The sequence below is a fragment of the Macrosteles quadrilineatus genome, unplaced genomic scaffold (assembly GCF_028750875.1).
Source record: "Macrosteles quadrilineatus isolate MER2022 unplaced genomic scaffold, UCM_ALF_1.0 Scaffold_9__3_contigs__length_116548681, whole genome shotgun sequence".
Lineage (NCBI taxonomy): Eukaryota > Metazoa > Arthropoda > Insecta > Hemiptera > Cicadellidae > Macrosteles > Macrosteles quadrilineatus.
In genome coordinates this window covers 30,774,315-30,792,892 of record NW_026542602.1, presented here as the reverse complement: position 1 = coordinate 30,792,892, position 18,578 = coordinate 30,774,315, and the positions used below count along the sequence as shown (strand labels likewise).

At 34.6% G+C, this 18,578-nt stretch overlaps 1 protein-coding gene across 5 annotated transcripts in view; it reads right to left on the bottom strand.

Moving 5' to 3' along the window:
* The window catches only part of LOC129004515 (uridine-cytidine kinase-like 1), a 38,355-nt gene that overhangs the window by 663 nt on the left and 19,114 nt on the right, over nt 1–18,578 (bottom strand). For 2 of the 5 annotated variants that reach the window (XM_054433127.1, XM_054433128.1), the window contains 6 exons: nt 18,342–18,431; nt 17,096–17,305; nt 15,948–16,133; nt 13,185–13,350; nt 11,849–11,991; nt 765–892 (listed from right to left, as the gene is read on the bottom strand). In XM_054433127.1, the coding sequence (XP_054289102.1) occupies nt 815–892; nt 11,849–11,991; nt 13,185–13,350; nt 15,948–16,133; nt 17,096–17,305; nt 18,342–18,431 (873 nt within the window). In that variant the 3' untranslated portion in view covers nt 765–814. Of the gene's footprint in view, nt 1–96; nt 141–764; nt 893–4,512; nt 11,992–13,184; nt 13,351–15,947; nt 16,134–17,095; nt 17,306–18,341; nt 18,432–18,578 lie in introns of those variants that run through there. The other 3 variants (XM_054433129.1, XM_054433130.1, XM_054433131.1) reach the window with 3 other exon arrangements.

The window sequence follows — 18,578 nt, the reverse complement described above, 5'->3', positions numbered from 1 at the left end:
TACATCTTATTTTAGAGAACGAGGTAAATTAAGGCTTTTAAATTCCATACAGTCTATATATTAAATCATATTTAAAATAAAAACCAAAACATTTACCTTCACTTAATGCGGTGGCGGTGTTTTGTTGGAACCGCACGGCCCTAAAATAAATAAACTCTTCAAAACGTTATACAAATAATCTCTTAGTTCAGCATGCCTTGCTTAGCTTTGTAACTTACTAGGATCAGCTGTTCTTTTTAGCTAGGATCATTTAGTCAGTTCACAAAATTTAGGCAGTTTTTTTGAGGGGAGGTTCCCTAACCACTTTTTTCGCTTAATGTATGTTGCAGCTGATCAACGTTTTGGAGAACCTCAACTGTTGAGCTATTGTTTTAAAGGTAGGACCAAGTGGAGGGGATGGATTTCTTCCCCTAAAACGGCCTAAATTATGTGAACGGTGGATAATGAAAACCCAATGAATTATCACAATGAGGACAGCTGAGTTAAGTTTCAAACTATCAAAACATTACTGACTACTCAGGATTGAACTGATAACACTTAGATTTTCAGGCGAGCACTTTATCCTCTTGGCTACCCAGTTTAAAAAAAATCTACAATTCAACTGTTAGTGATTGTATATGGCAAATCGTATCACAACCATGAATTTATATTATTCTTTAAGGAATTTTCCAAATCACTCAATGCTTAAACCGACCATTTTCATATTTCCAAAAATAACTCTCACAGCATATAAATATCATTTAACTTTTATTAATACACTGCTATGATATTCTAAAACAGGCAAAATATGTATAAAATCTTAAAGAAAACATATTCAATGAACTTTTGGAGAACACAAAGTGAAAAAAAATCTTCTTCGGCGACGAACATAGCCTGAGGGCTGGAGAGGTTTCTGTAAAATATTGCAAGCATTAGTAAAGTTTGTATCTAAGTATGTATACCTTATGTAAAATGGAAAGTTTGAATCAGTATCACACAAATGTATTTAAGTGCAACTACTGGAAATTTAATTCAAGTACGGACACTATGAACAGATCCAATGCTCGATTTGTGGCGGAACGGCGTTCCGGTACCTCTCTTTCGAAAAGATAAAAATATTTGAAAGTACAAAAATATGTCAAATTACATTTGTAATATAGTAGTTTAGGCAACAATCATGTAAAGATAGTGTTAACGACACCAGGGACGTATTTAACTATCTGCCGCCTCCAGGCAGTGACGTTGGCCAGTTTGCCACCCCTCCTTCCACTTGTCAGCGTGCTCCTCACCCACTGATTACCCCGTTAACGTCAGATGATTTTGTAGGAAAGTAATCGGCAATTGCATGCTGCATCAACAAATCTAATAACATTTTGATCCATTTTTTACAGACGTTTTTGTTTTGCATTTGTTATGCAAAAGGTGATTCTGTCTTGGATACATGGAATGCAATGTTGTATCTAATCAGAAGTTATAATCGTGTTTTGCAGCCCGAAAATGGTACACAAAAACGTTTGTATACAAGGGCTCTTATAATGCTCTTTATTGAACACTTATAGTGGACGTTCCAAGTTGGTATTTTTGATAAAACAAATACATTTCTTTACAAAACTGTTGTGATCAAAACTAAAAAAGTAAGTGAATCTTACAAAAAATTGTTTAATGAAAAGCATTATAAGAGCCCTTGTATGGCCCACTTACGGCCGCAAAACACGATTGTGACTTCTGATTGGATACAACAATGTTGCCTTCCATGTATGATTCAATTTCGAGTTCAATATCAGTTTTGGTTCCCATCTTGGCTGGGGCTTCCTTTATCTTTCAATATAGGATTTAAAGTATATAAGCTCATGAGAGAAGCTATTTTCAACATCTGAAGAGTATAAGTGATGAGATCGATCACCAACTTATCTTAGCTTACATTATTATACAGTATGTCCATTTTACAGCAGATATCATACGAGCTGTCGCTGTGTAATGGCGAATGGAGTAGGTAATAGTATATTTTGTACCTAGGGCCGAAAATGAGACGGTTTTGCCGGCTCGAGATAATAATAAATAGTTGTTAGACAGCGATGACAATAAAACAATTCTAATTCAATGCTATGGATACGGATTGGGTATTTAATATGCATTCATGTTTGAAGAAAGTAAGCGGGCAGCTGATTTTGCGGCCCTAGGTGTGTAAAAACCTGCTCAGTCCCCAAATGACGATGACAGCTGGCATGGCCAACAAAATGTAAATTTCAGCAACCAATTAACTTATGTAAAACAGCTTGGAAGCTCTATTGAAGCTCCTAGGATTTTAAATTTTTTTGTTTACTATGGGGTATTTGGCCACAAGAAATCTATTCAGGGTGTCTAGTTTATTTCCATTATAAAATTCAAGACTAATTCCAGACTTTTCAAGACTAATTCCAGATTTTTCAAGACTAGTTTTTTCCACAATTAGTGGGTGTTGATACCAAAATGTATCGATTCTCAATTCTTGATACCGATACCCGGTACCTATTTTTATAGCTTTTTCTAACCAAATTTTCTAAATAATACTACACCAACCCTTTGTCTTTGACATAAAGTAGTATTATGATAATGTGGTGTTTTCAAGTAAAGAAATAATGCAGCAATAAAAAATTCTAACTAGCAAATTTGGTTTTTTTATCATGAAATCTTCTGCGTACCATACTTTTAGACATCATCATTGACTGCAGCGGTTACAGAAACGTGATCGTCGTCTCCCGCGGTCACGGAAACTTCATCGTCATCTCCCGCGGTTACGGAAACGTAATCATAGTCCGCGATCGCGACAAAATCATGAATATTTCCCGCGGCCGAGCAGATATCATCGTCAACTCCCGCGGTCACGGAAACGTCATCGTCATCTCCCGCGGTCACGGAAACGTCATCGTCATCTCTCGCGGTCACGGAAACGTCATCGTCATCTCCCGCGGTCACGGAAACGTCATCGCCATCGTCCTCAATCGTGGCAAAATCATGAACAGTTCCCGCGGCCGTGTAGGCATCGTCGACTCCCACGGTCACGGAAACGTCATCGTCATCTCCCGCGGTCACGGAAACGTCATCGTCATCTCTCGCGGTCACGGAAACGTCATCGTCATCTCTCGCGGTCACGGAAACGTCATCGCCGTCGTCCTCGATCGCGGCAAAATCATAAACATTTCCCGCGGCCGTGTAGACATCATCGTCGTCTCCCGCGGTCAGGGAAACTTCATCGTCATCTCCCGCGGTCACGGAAACGTCATCGTCATCTCCCGCGGTCACGGAAACGTCATAGTCATCTCCCGCGGTCACGGAAACGTCATCGTCGTCTCCCGCGGTCACGGAAACGTCATCGTCGTCGTGAGGGATCGCGGCAAAATCATGAACATTTCCCGCGGCTGTTTAGACATCACCTTCATCTCCCGCGGTCACGGAAACGTTATGGTTGACGTCCGCGATCACGGCAAAATCATGAACATTTTCCGAGGCCGTGAGGACAATCATCATTGGCTTTCGCTGTTACGTAAACGGAAGACGACGATCGCGGCAAAATCATAAAAATTCCCGACTTTGAAATCAAATTTAATACTAAATCCCGACTTTTCAAGACCATTTTGAAATTCAATACTAATTCCCGACTTTCCCGATTTTCCCGACTACTAGACACCCTGTCTATTGGAATTGGTTACAAGGCTGGGAAAAATCCAGCTTCCGCCCTACAGCCCTTTAAAGTGCCCATGTTATCGTCAATACGTTTTTGTAGCTGCAGTTAATAAAACAGCTGATACAAGTAATTTTTATAGAAATCTATGCGTTTATAAAGGTGTATTAAAAAAAGTTTTCCTTGTATCATCTAAAATGTGTTCACATTGATTACAGAACATAATAAATATCTTTAAATTAGCTAAATAACTTATCAAATAAATTTAATGTGTAATTCAATCCGAGCAAAGCTCGGTCTCCTGGTACTAGCTAATAAAATTCTACCAAAAAAATTAAAACTGCCAGAATTTGTCTCTGTGCGTGTAAACTAGATGTTCTGAACTATTCCGTTTTAATTGACTAGGTACTCGATTCCCGTACATAGGACGGGCCAACAGCTCGTTATTATTATATTCCGTCTACAGTCAGTTGAAAATGAAATAGTTGGTATCAATGACCCCCTGCTCTCTCTAGGTGAAACAATAAATGCACAGTATGAGACTAGAATAAATCCTTACCATCTATAAAATGTACTACTCTATTTGATTTTCTTACATAACGTAGAACCACTCATTCATAGTCGATACCACCCCAATAAAAGAATAAGTGAATTTATTTAAATTTACAGCATGAAAAAGAAATTCAGTTTAGGAATGAATATACTAAATAAATATAAGTATTACTATGTTTTGGCAATTTAAATTCTCACACAGCATGCTTAAGAAAACAAATTAGTTGAAACTTGTGAGTTCACTTGATCAAAATTAGCAAATGAGACTAAACTAAAAATGGACGAGGGCAAAGGAATGTAAATGAACGAATTCAACTAACTATACAAGTACAAACATGTTTATTCAAGTAATCCTAGAGTGCCATCAGTAGGCTGTTAGGCACTCTCATCACAAATGGAGTAACAAACAATGCAACAGCAACTTGCAACATTGCTGCTGCTAGCAACAGCAACAGTTGAATTGTGTACATATATAAACAACTGTGGAATATGCAACTGACGTTTTCAGTAACAGAATGCAATCATTAGAGGATGTTAAAGAAAGCAAACCTTTTAAAAATGTTTTACCCAGGGTTCAAAATGAATGCTTTGCAATTTTCAATTCACCAATTAAAACCGTAAAAGATTGGATGGCTATGCGTGGACTTTAATTATATATGTGTGTGTGTGTCCATTGGCACGATAACTCGAGCATAAATTATCCGATTTTGATGAAATTTGGTACAAATGTGTAAGTGTACGTTTATTCTAACAAGTTAGTTTGCGAACAAGCATGATCGGACTAAGGGAAGGGGGTTTTTATGTAGTAAAAATTGGTTTTACTCATTGCGACCCTAAAAACGCAAAATCTAGCAATTTATTTCCAAACCATTTTGTAGAACTTAAAAAAGAAAAATTTAATATATTGAAGTGTTTTTGCACAAAATTATTAGTTATGGAAAAATTTTAAAATTGTAAATTTAAAATTTCTATGCTATTCTTCTGGAAAATAAGTAAATTCTTATAGTTTGCTTGTTTATGGATATATTTTTATTAAACTTGGAAAATTAATTTATTTTATACTAAGCTATTAATATTTTAATAAAAAACAAACACTATTACCCTCCCAGTACCAGCAAACCTAGGTTCTCATTAGAACTTATGTTATTAAAATAGATTTAAGTGAAAATCAAAGACACTATTACCCTCCCAGTAGCAGCAAACCTAGGTTTTCATTAGAACCCTAGGTTATTACAATAGATTTCAGTGAAAATCAAATCAGGCAAATGGAAATTCGCTTAGTCTGCAGGTTTGCTGTGGCAGGGGTACTTAGAAATGGTACTAATGGGCAAAGATTTGTTACATTATGTACGAAAATTTTTAAAAATTAAATGTTGTTCCCATTCTTTTTGAGGACCCTGTATGGGCTAATTCTAGGGAATTAAAGAAGTTTTTGAATTAGTATGTTAAAGGAATGTTTATGTTAAAAAATGTACCATTATTAGAAAAATTTTTGTTGTTTCGCCTATGGATTCAAATTCACTGAAAAGAAGACCATACAATATATTTACGTTACGTGTTTTCAATCCCATTGACATTTTTCACATTTCTTGGAATTGGATGATCCAAGCCCTTAACTTATATGGGAACAATTTTGTTTCAAACAAAAGGCTTATATTATAAGACTTAAATGTTGAAATTACTGTAAATGTCAAAAACAGATAACAAATATCTTTCTGTGTAATTTCTATAAGTAGCTTGTCTTTTAATGTGTAAGGTTGGTTTTTGATCAGGGCAATTTTGATGACATCTTTGCATTGCTTTAACAACATCATAAAAATTGACAAAGGCAAGAACAAAAATACTTTTTATATTTCAAACTTTAAGGAACAAGAGCGCTTAAAAGAATATTAAGGATCACAGAGATTAGGATTGATTTTCCTTTTGAGATCTCTATATTAACAATGTTTTTGCCAAAAGTATAGTTAAATATAGTAATGGGCCGATTCCAGGATAGGATTACGATAACGATTACAGAACTTTGGTTTCGATTCTCGATTCCACACTCTATACCGATACCTATTATAAATTCACTTAATAACACATAGATGTGTGCTTCTTGCAAAATATATGTTGATGTCAATAGATTATATGGCTAGGCAATGTCACAGTAGGCCTATATGTCAACATCACGTAACGTATATGGATACGGATAGTCATATTAATTCAAACATTGTCATATATATGTTGTCACAATGTCACAATATATGTTTATTTTATGTCAATAACTTATATGGCTTGGCAATGTCACAGTATATGCCTTATAATCGGGATCCTCCATATAAAGTTCTTTTGTTTGATGAAACCAAATCGGATCCATCAAAACCGAATCCAGCCTAAGATCCAATTTATTGTGGATCTGATTGGGCGTAGGTTCTAGTTCAGATCTCATTGATTCAGTAGTCCGATATCCGGATCTGACCATCACTATAACTAACCCCTTTTTCGGAATCGGTATCGAGTACAATCAAGAGAAGTATCGAGGATCGAGAATAGGAATCGGCCCATCCCTAGTTAAATAATGAGAAGGTAAATATATCTTTGGATGCAGCTAGGAAAACGTTTGTATGTAGTTTAACTTTTACTAGATTTTGCTCAAGAATTATGAATTTTTTTATCAATTGAAAATTATGCAAGTTTTATTTAAACATATAGATTATATTATGGAAAAGATAGCTAACAGTAGCTATGTTACAATTCAGATTAGACATAATTGTACTTGATTTCATCTGCTAAAACTACAGTATGAGACTAGCTCAAGTACTATTTGACTTTTCTAACTTAATTTTAAGCAATGAATTGACACTGTTATTGGTTACATGAGCAAGCACTTTCTAAAATACCTGTCAATGTTTTAGTATATAGGCCAAACAAATTATTTTAATACTAAAAAGTACATCAAATGAGATAATACATATTATGATGGCAAACAGGCATAAAATATGTCAATACTTGTGAAAGTAGGGGCCTGCGGGCCAGATTTGTTTACTTTGGGCCAGGTTAAAAATGGGTTGCTTTAGAAAAAAACAATTAGTATACAAAATTATCTCCCGCTAATGTGATGGTATTAGGAACATCTCCTGTAATCACAGCAAAATTTTCAACATCTTTTTCAGTCAAGGTGCAATTATTGTGAACATCTCTTGTAAACAACTTCTGTGGTTGCAGTGTCATCATCATAGTCTTTCGCTATTGCAACAAAATCATAAGCATTACCACAATTGCAGCAAAATCGTCAATTTTCAATTGCATATCATTGCAGACGCTTTCTGTGATCACCAAAAGCTTAGCTCAAAAGTCAAGCCGCTTGCATACCTCTAATATAACTTGCCTGGCATAAATCTAGGCTACCCAAACATTTTTTCGACCAAAACTTATCTCTGGGGCCAACTATTGACTGTCACGTAGAATAGACTTATTTGGGGTTCCTTTATTTAATGTTACTAGGCGAAACCCGTCAAAATCGACGGTTACTTTCAAGGGTTACGTTAATTCATCTAACTGCAATAAATTGGGTGAAATATACATATTTTGAGCATTTAGCATTGTTTAAAGAGTAATAAGTGTAAAAACAATAATGATATTAATTGCGTTAGTTGCCAAATTTGGTTGATCATTCAATGAATAGAATATTACACATACCGTACGTCATCAGAGTTATTATTAGTATGTTATATGGCATCTCTTCCTTTAGAAGAACCTTTAAATAGTATTAAAATCGTATTGGCGGATCTTTTGTAGTTAAACACTTCCGTGATTTTATCAGTGTAATATGATTTTATTTCAAAAGAAAATATTTTTTGGGAAGACATATTTTAACTTCAAAGAGAGGTATATATCCGTTACAGTGTAAGTTTGATTTTTCCTTCGCGTCAGTTTATATCGTACTTCTGTGCCAATGAATGAACCCTCTAGCATAGTTTTGAGAAATTGATTGTGGGGTTACTGTTAAAGCTGGAATTCCTTGACATGAGGGATGTCAGTTAGTTGCCTCAGCCTTATCAATAACATAAAGTTGTCAATATAATCTCTCTACGGAATGTTAAGTGTTAGGTATAGTGGAACACTTGAATTGAAGTTGGCTTTTATTATTGAACTGTTAGAGGCCTCCTAGTTAATATGGTCTTCCGGCTTCATTGGCAACAAATAATGCAAATTACATAGCAATGGGACATTTCCATAAAGCAAAAATACTGTAAATTGACTGTTACGTAAATAATGAAGTTTACATATTGTTAATCAACGTTACTTATAAAGGATTATTTGATCTAGTTTAAAAGGAATATGACCTTTCTGTCATTACAGTAGCTGCTTAAATAGTATTTTCTCTTTGTACCATATTTTACAACCAAAATGCCGTGTTATTTTCAATAATGTTACCAACCCAGTAGGCCGAAGTTCGTAATATAGGCAGGTGCAAATAATTTGTCAAGATTTATACCATTTTTGGCAAGGTTTCTATGTTTGGATTTTATTAGACACGATAAGAGCAGATATTTCTACATAGATATTTGATATGTGTAGAATAATATGATAAAAGTAGGTGGTGAAAAAGGCAGACACCAACCCGTACAATAGATATAAGATAGTTCAATAAGGAATAATTTGAGAATTGCTGTGATAAAAGGATTTTCCACTGATTTCGTAACGGAACGTTATATTTCAAAACATGACATGATAAAGAAGAAAATCTATTTTAAAATCAGAAAATAACATTGCAAATACTGATTTGGTAGAATTCAGTAACTCCCAATATGTGTGTTGTTTGAAATACAATTTAAAAATGAACAGCTGTTTCATTAAAAAGTATTATTCATGGCCAAAATGTAAACAACTCTGTGGAGGGATCTTTAAAGGCTTCTGGGGCAGAGTCCTAAGGGATTTTGCTTCGTTTTTCTTTTGATAACTCATCTAGAGACCAAGACCTTTCTTTGGGCACCTCTACCAAGTTTCTACGCCCAGCCGTTCTCTCAAATTAGTGGGGACAAAGTTTCCAATTAAATATTTAGATTCCCCCATGTTAATCTTATGGGAGAAACTCCAACTTTGATGGCCTGTGGGGCAAAGCCCGAGGATTTTTATTACAGGAATTGGTGAAAGGGGGCGTCTACATAAAAAATACTTTATTTTGACACGTCGTTTGTAAAAATCCGTCCATTATTAACGGAGGAGTAGTGTTTTGTAGAAATCGCCTTCACGTATTATATATAAGGATGAGCTCTACATTTTCCTGACCCAACTTGAAAATATCGGAGACCCGCAAACCACTGTTTGAAAGTATTAGTAGACAACTAAAAAAACTTGAATTGCATTCAAATGTCATAAATCAAATAACATTAATTGACACAAATTCATTACTAATATGTATGCTTGTTGATGTATGACAGTTGACTCTCAATAATCCGACACTTGATGGTCCGACAAACTCAGTAACCTCAACCTGACTACATGATTGATGATGGAGTCATTGGATGATACCCATTGAATACAGGAAGTAGGCTTGTGTTGTGACAGAAGAATTGCATCTTTTCATGGGGTAAAATCTACAGCGAATCCATAGTAAATTCAATCAAGTACCTCACTTTTCTAGCATTTAAATTAGGAATTACAGTTAGGATATAGCTGCAATAGGCATAGGCTTAAGATTGTTATTGGGGAGCGAGCTGGTTTAATGGTAGAGTGTGAGACTTCTGTCCCAGAGGTCCTGGGTTTAAATTCTGCCAATCACGAAAGGACTTGATCAAAATGTTGATGTCATGACCCTCTAGGCCTAGCCTGAAGCAATGTAAAAGTGGTTCCAGGCTAGCCTAGTGTCCTAAAATGTGACAGTAGGAGATAAAAATAGGCTTTAGGTATATATTATTCAGGTCCAATATTGAGAGTCAACTGTAAATCCATATAACACTTCTAATGAATGATCTATGAAAACAACATATTTTACTTTAAATATTATGTCTCTGGCTTAAAACTAATGACTTAAGTGATAAAACAGAAAATATCACAAGTTTATAAGTGTTGAAACTAAAAGCACCGATACAAAGAGATATTTTAAGAGAATGTAGATCTAGATAGTAACATCTGCTCAATGATCACAAATGAGTAACAATAATATTTTTCAAATGACTTAAAATAATTAAAATAACAAAGAAGTGTCAATTTGTACTGGCCTTTCCAACAAAGTACCCATATTATGTCTAAATATGTATTTATTACAACCATTTGATTATAATTAAATTTTTTTTTTGTAAATGTATTTCATTTACTTCATCCCTCGAATTTTTTTAGGAGTAGAATAACATAACAAACTTGGTCATCGTATAAAAAGTTATATCATAAAAAATCAAACTTAGTTATTTTCATTTCTAAAGTTATTTAAGTAGCATAAGTTTCTTCCTTAAATATTGTAATATAGTAATCCTAAACTAAAAACAAGTAGGAAATAAATATGCTTAAAACCGAATAAGCTCTTAGCTTTGGAATACTGATGAATAATATAAGGAAAAGGAAAAACTTATAAAATAAATAAAACCATACCAAGCTAACTTTGGCTTGATGTTAAGAACTAAAAATTGCACATCTAGTGTAAAATTCCTACAAGTATAACATTTCTGACAAATAGATGGTTAAACAATTAGTTGAATATAAAGCATAGTAACTATGAAAAAATTAAATATGTATTATGTCAGTCAAAAAGGGTAAAAGTAAGTTTAAAAAGGGTAAAATCAACCTACAAGGACATAGATATTTTGGCCAGTAATTAAGGTTTGTTTAGGTATTGTTTTTTAGTTTTTACTACCTAAAAGCCACGTAGATCAAGGGATAAGTATTTAAACTGAAGCAATGTATAAAAAATTGATCAATTAATCTCAAAAAGGGAATGAGCCAAACTAATAAATAAATCTCAAGTAATCTAAAAGGATTGAAATGTTTGTACACTCAAATATTACAGATTAAAAAGATTAACTTCTTGCAGTATAAAAAGTTACTCTCGATAAATTAGCCCTGGAATATTTTCTGTGGTAACAAATTTTGGCAATAATCAAAAACTCAATAAATGCAGACGTAAAAGTGATGACCTTATATTTTAAAAAAATCAACTCAATATGAACTGGAAAAAGCTTGAAGAAAAATAGTTTGTGACTTTGTACCTTGATAAAACATATCACACTTTCAAAATAAAACTTGTATAATGTGTATAATGGTAAAAAAAATAGTTAAAAAACATCTTTGGATTCCTCATAACAATCTTTCTTGTTTTGGAAAATTATGTTTTGGAAAAACACCCTGTTTCCAACTGTTTTGTGGAATATTTTTTTTCTGTAAAATAAAGTTTGAAACAAAAAAAAAACATACTTTTACGTTAGACAACATTTTCCTACACAAATACACATCACTTTTCCAGTGATATAGATAAAATAGAGAAAATCTGTGACGTAAATTCTTTTTCTAGAGAAGAAATTTAGCCTGAATAAGACTATTTACGTTTTGTCAAAAGGCATTGCTTTGTCAACAACTGTTCAACAAGATTACCAGAGTACAGTCACATTGGGGTAACTGATTTCTCTTGTCACTAATGTAATGTTATTCAATTATCTATCTTACGACTAGGTCTCAAACCTGCCCGGAAGGCTCAGTACCAAAATAGCGATCTCCGAAGTTTCCGATGCCTGGGATAACATAGAACTTCTCGTTAATGTCCGGGTCCACAGCTGATGTTACGATTTTCACTTGTGGGAAAGCATAAGCAATCGTGTGTACACCTGGAACCAAAATTGTGATTACAGAAGGAAGAAGACCTAAATGCCTGTAATGACCCCTTTAATAACTTTAACTTACCAGCACCCAAAATTAAATCCAAACAAAGGAAAGGAAGATGTTTATCAAATCTATGCCCCCCCCCCCCTCTATTAGGCTTCATACCAACTGAACTGTTTGGAGATGTGAGAGTTTGACTACTACTTCAAACATGCCGTTGGTTTGTAAGGCTGGTAAGGTGTTTAGTCTTGCATGTATAATCTTCAACTATTGATACAACTAGACAGTCCATCCTCATGTTAAAGTTGTCGCCAGTTTTTTTTTCAAATTCTTCGTTGTTTATGAGAGCCACCGAGAGATTAAATTGCTAATTTATGTTGATGTACAATGTTTTTTACTATGTCAAACTGATGGAACGTCTTATTATGAGCTATAGCAACTGTTATGACTCATCAATTATGTCAGCAACAGATAATTGGGTAGAAAATAAAATGTTAGACACTCACAAATTCTGTGAATGGCTGACACAACTACATTCTGTTTTAATAAAAAATTGGTGACAGCTGGTCTATATAAATGGGATTTCTACTTTAGTATCCTAAAATCAATGGTAGAATGTAATAGACAATCCTGGATTTACAATCTCAGTGCACTACAAAATGGCCGCCAGCAGCACATTATCCTATCAAGAAGTGCTACCTCTAGAGATATTTATTATAGCTTAGTGTTACAATGGATTGCAGCACAGCTATGCAAGAATATTGTAAAGAAATGTACCTAAAATTCCAGCAACACATCGACAGAAAAAAAAGTATTCGGCAAAATTTTGTAAAACATTTTCTTGTGAGTTAGTACTTGCTTTTGACGAATCTTCCCAACCACAAAGATGAAGAAGATTAAAAATGATTTGCCACTCAACTTAAAAACAAACATTGATGTTGGAAACCAATGAAACAACAAATATTATAATCCTGGTTGGTCTTTCTATGACCAACTAGGCTTATCAAAAAAATAGCTCAGTCTTTAGTCAAAATTATGGATCAACAGAAGATTAGTTATGATAGAGCTATTGTGTTTTGTATCAAATCAATGCTTTTTTAGAGAGAGATAAATTAAACCTATTCTAATGGGTTTTTTAATATTTAAAGAATGATAACTTGTATGAAAGAAAAGCTAACATAAATGTTGGAATACATACCTGACTCAGCCATTAGCAAGGAGACAATGAGAATGTTCTCTTCAGGCACCTCGTGGTCAAGAAGGACACGGATTGCCATCATGGCTGCCGCGCCTGTCGCCACCGTCGCATCCATCAGGATCACAAAGTAGTCCTTGATGTCCTTAGGGAGGCGCAGATAGTAAAGCTGAAAACAAACACAAGAGATATTAAACATAGTCATCATACAAGAGGTTCTCAAGACTTGAACTGCTTCAACTAGATTGAGCAAATTTTAAAACGGCCACAAGTACCAGCAGATAGTTATTTAATATATTGCCTGGTTATTTAATATCTGTAACTTTGATCCTAAATGCTCTAAACTCACTTGTCAAGATGGCTAATCAATGAAGCAGATTACTCCTCAACAGAATTTTTAAATAACAATGAGTTCTTTGTTTTATAAGAAAGGATTGAAAGGAATAGTATATTTTTAAAATAGCCTTTTCGTTGTTTTTATAATATTTTTTTGTATCTATTAAGTTTCCTGTTTAAATGTTAATTTTATTTACAGAATATCATTTTAGATTAATATGATTTATTTGAATGAAATTGTTACTAATACTACTGAGTGTTTAAGGACAGTAAACTATTATTCTTCAAAGGTTTATTGCGGACATTTTTCATCACGATTGTAAAAAAACAATACACAACGTTTTGGGATCTGGAATCTGATCCCGTCCTCAGGTGAAAAAACTTAACTAACACATTACAACTAACAATACACAAATGCCCAACCTAAGTTGGAATACACTACAGAAGGTAGCAGTCAAAAATATGCACTGTATAGCAGTCAAGTCATGATACAACATGCAAATAATAACCAATCACAAAACACTATAATCTATAAAAGGTGTAACGTAAAAAGCTCACACAATGGAACACTAATAGCACCGTTCGCAATGACTCCACCAATGAGACTGATGCAACATGGCCGACCAACAATCATTTTTGCATCAGTCTCATTGGTGGAGTCATTGCGAACGGTGCTATTAGTGTTCCATTGTGTGAGCTTTTTACGTTACACCTTTTATAGATTATAGTGTTTTGTGACTGGTTATTATTTGCATGTTGTATCATGACTTGACTGCTATACAGTGCATATTTTTGACTGCTACCTTCTGTAGTGTATCCCAACTTAGGTTGGGCGTTTGTGTATTGTTAGTTGTAATGTGTTAGTTAAGTTTTTTCACCTGAGGACGGGATCAGATTCCAGATCCCGAAACGTCGTGTATTGTTTTTTACAATCGTGATGGAAAATATCCGCAATAAACCTTTGAACAACATTAACTCACCATCACCAACAATGAACTTCAAACAAAGGAAAAAACTATTATTATTATTATATATTATACACATCTATCTATATATTAATAGGCAAGCATGTTTCTTTAAAACCTTTTTCTCAGCTTGTATGCATCGCAGGGAAAATCTATGCATACTGTTAGAAGGATATTTTCCTGTAGATGTGCAGAATCACTTTATATTAAAATAGGCCCAAAAATAAACACAGCAAATGGAGTTTGAAATTGAAAAAAATACATTGGCCTTATGGGTTGCCATGCTGGTGACAAAATAACAACGAAATATAAACAGAAAATCAAAACAAAATATTTATATGCAAGCATGTTTCTTTAAAACCTTTTTTCTCTACTCGTGTGCATCGCAGGGAAAATCCACGCATACAAGAAAGAAATTTTCCTGTAGATGTGCATAATACCTTTATAAATTAAAATAGGACCAAAAATAAGCACAACATGTATTTGAAATTTAAAAAAAAACATGATGGGCCCTATGGGTTGTCATGCTGGTGGCAAAATAACAACTAAATATAAACATAAAATAAAAACAAATTGAAGAAATTTCAATCCCATGTTTTGTTTACAGCACGGGGTAAAGTTAGAGAAGCCTGTACATTACATATTTTTGTTTGAGTTTTCGACCACTGGACATCCTCTAGTCTATACTTCTATACTAATATATATAAATGAGATGGTGTGTGTTTGTGTGTGTCTGTCTGTTACTTTATAACGCAAGAACCACTGAACCGATTGAAATAAAATTTTGTATGAAGGTAGCTTATATACCTGGTTAACTTATAGGCATATTCCTGTTATTATATTTCCCTTGGGCTACGCCCCATGAGCTTCCAAAGTTTTAATGTTTAACCTTCACCTGTAACTGTGCGGTCGGACATTGTAAGTTTTCGTCGGTAGGCCTACTCGAATTTACATCCACGTTTGTACATAATATGTTTCCGTGTTTTGTATGTTACAAACGTTTTAATGTTCTTGTACAAGATCTGATGATGAAGACTTCGAAACGCGTTATCCGTAAGGAACAAACAGGATCACTCTGGCAGTACTCAGGTAATTTTATACCTTTCTTTTATGGGTTGTTCTGTGATCCAGAGACAAAACAACTCAAAATATGAAGTTATCATTTCAAAATTGAATCGTATGGGTACATTATTTCTATAAATGCATCAGCGCCTCATATAATTCGTACTAGGTAGCCTTAAAGAAAGATATTTTTCAAACTAAGAGTTTCAGTTGAGTTATGTTCCTGAAACCAAAGGGGAATGTGTAACTATTTTATAGAACGGAATTCAAGATAATTTTTTTTTTTTTATATTCTTTTTTGATTTTTGTCCTCTCCGTTGCGAAGCACGGGTACAACAGCTAGTTTACACTAAAATTCACATTTGTATTTCTTCACATTTATTAATAACTATAGATGACACACCTCAGGCTCTCCAGTCTGTTGGTTCGTCTGTATCAGTATCTTTCCTATTCTGATATCCTTGCAGACGTCCCTGACAGCCTGCTCCATGGTTTCTCCAGCCCTCAGGATACTGACTCCACAGATCCTGTCACTGGCACAGCGCTTCCCTTGGTACAATACTCCCTGGGGCGTCTCCACCATCATCTCCTACAAAATTCATACCCCGCATTACAGAAAACCGTAATGGAATCTTTACTCAATAGAGATGTTGATGCCTTATTATCTCTTTGCAAGATTATACCTGCTAAGTGAAGTTCAGTTAACCCAGTCACAGTAGGCAATCAGCTTGTTTGGGACTTTGACTTAAGTGCAAGATTACCGATAATGTTTGATTACTGACCCTTGTCTAACATAGAGGTCAACACAGGAATAGTGAAACCTAGCAATAGAGAGTTAAAAGGGCTAACAGTAAAGATATCAGGCCACTTTTTGTGTTTTTCTTTGGGATTTTTCAGTATGCCCAACTTACACTAATTGCTCGCAAACAATATAGAATGCTCCTGAAATCTTAAAAATGTGGTTGGGAGGCAGTGTAAAAAAAAACCTTACACCAACATAAATTATTGAATTAGCTGGAATATTGGATGCTGGATTAAGGAGTTTTACTGCAATGGGACCGTGTGAATGAAAGTAAGGTCAATCATTTTATGCGTTGGAGGTTAAGTGAGCAGCAAGAATGATTGTGAAATCAAGGCAGCAATGTTGTGGGTTTCTGTTCCAGGGCCACATCTTTATCAGTAGAGTTCATTCTTGTACTGAACCAGCTCATTACTTGCTTTGCTCAAAACGTTCTATGCACAGAAGTCCCTCGTGGACGAGCAAATACAAGGCTAAAAGAAGTCACAAACCTATTAAAAAAAGTTTGTGAATACCGAATTATCAGTAGCTGGATTAATTCGATTTTACTGTAATAATAGGATTATGATTACCTAAAAAACAAACAAATTATACATCTAACACTAGTAATGTGTTATTAGTTAGTGTAGTGTAATAACACTAGTAGTAGTGTTATTAGACGAATAATTTGTTTGTTTTTTCAGGTAATTTCATAACACGTACGATGCTGATCAAGAAGTTATTCAGATTATGATTAAAAGTAAGAATGGTACCTTGAACGGGAGCAGTGAGAGTGCATACTCTATGACAAGCCTGATCAGCCGTTTGCTGTAGAAGATGAACTCGTCACGCGGAGTCTCCTTGTTGCGGATAAACGTGTGTAGTCCCTTGATCTGAGGAGTGTCAGGCAGTAAGTACATGGAGCTGGGCAGAGGTTGGCCGGTGTTGCATTGGGCTAACTCTTCTCTCAGCTTGAAGCCTCTCTGAGGATACCAACAACAATAGTTAGTTATAGGTATGGGTCTGTGTTTAAAATCAGTTGTCAATGATACTTAACAAGGCTTTTAGTAAAAAGACTGAAACTGAGAATTGATGGAAAAACTCTATTTTGGTTTATCAATAACCATGCAATAATTTTGCCGTGACCACAGGAGACAATAATGATGTACCACGATAATATATGTCACGATAGTGGGAGACAATGATGATATCTTTGATCGCAGGGGATGTGTACTATATTGCCTTGATAGCAGGATACAATGATGAATATACGATCATGGGGGAACAATGTTTGTTACTTTACTGCAATTACAGAAGATTATGATGTTTTCTTTCACGATCTATGAGATATATGATGAAGATAACATCCAAACAAAAAATTAATAGCTAACTAACAGTATAAATGGGTAGTGAAAGGCTACCACGTAGCTGTGTTGCTGAGAGTTAAGCCTATGAATCACATAATCAAGGATTGCCTGTTCATGGCTCTTCATGAAGAATTACCTAGGACTCATAGCATGAGCAAAGCTGTACATCTATGGCTTATCATCTCCACTTAAGATTTGAGAGAATTTTGTTGTTTGGTTTAAATATTTAAGATTAGATGACTATAAGTACATTGCACTAAAGGATTTTACAACTTGAGTTATCATTAGCAGCTGTTTGAAAAAAACCATACAACATGTGTGCAATTTAACTATGACAAACACAATACTGACCGTTGGTCATAATGCAGTACTTGAACTGAGAGTTGGGAAATTATTCTTTAAAAAACCCCCAATTAATTCACATCAGAAATAAAATTGCAAACCTTTTTCTTTATCTTCGCTAATTTTTTCATGTTTCAATCAAACTCATTTAACAAGTTTCCTGACAGTTTTGGAATTGATTTAATAAAATCTCCCAGACTACAGTGCATTTTGCACACTAATTGTTTTTAAATAAACTATAGGAATGTGAAGCTTCAAACTAAAAGTGTTTTTTTTTTTTTAGCAAGCAAAAATGTGTTTGCATACTGACCAGAGTCAACTGAGTGTGGACGTGATGTACGATGAGTTCAATAGCCACTGCATTGTCTCCACCTCGAGGTACAATGATGTCTGCATGTACCTGCGCATACAACATAATATCTACCACACAGTATACGTGAGGGGTGGGATTTGAAAAAAAACTTGGTCATTGTTTAAGATAAAGATAAATAAAATAGTACATTAAACTCTTATTAATTTAAACTAATTTGGGGTTTCAACTACAAGC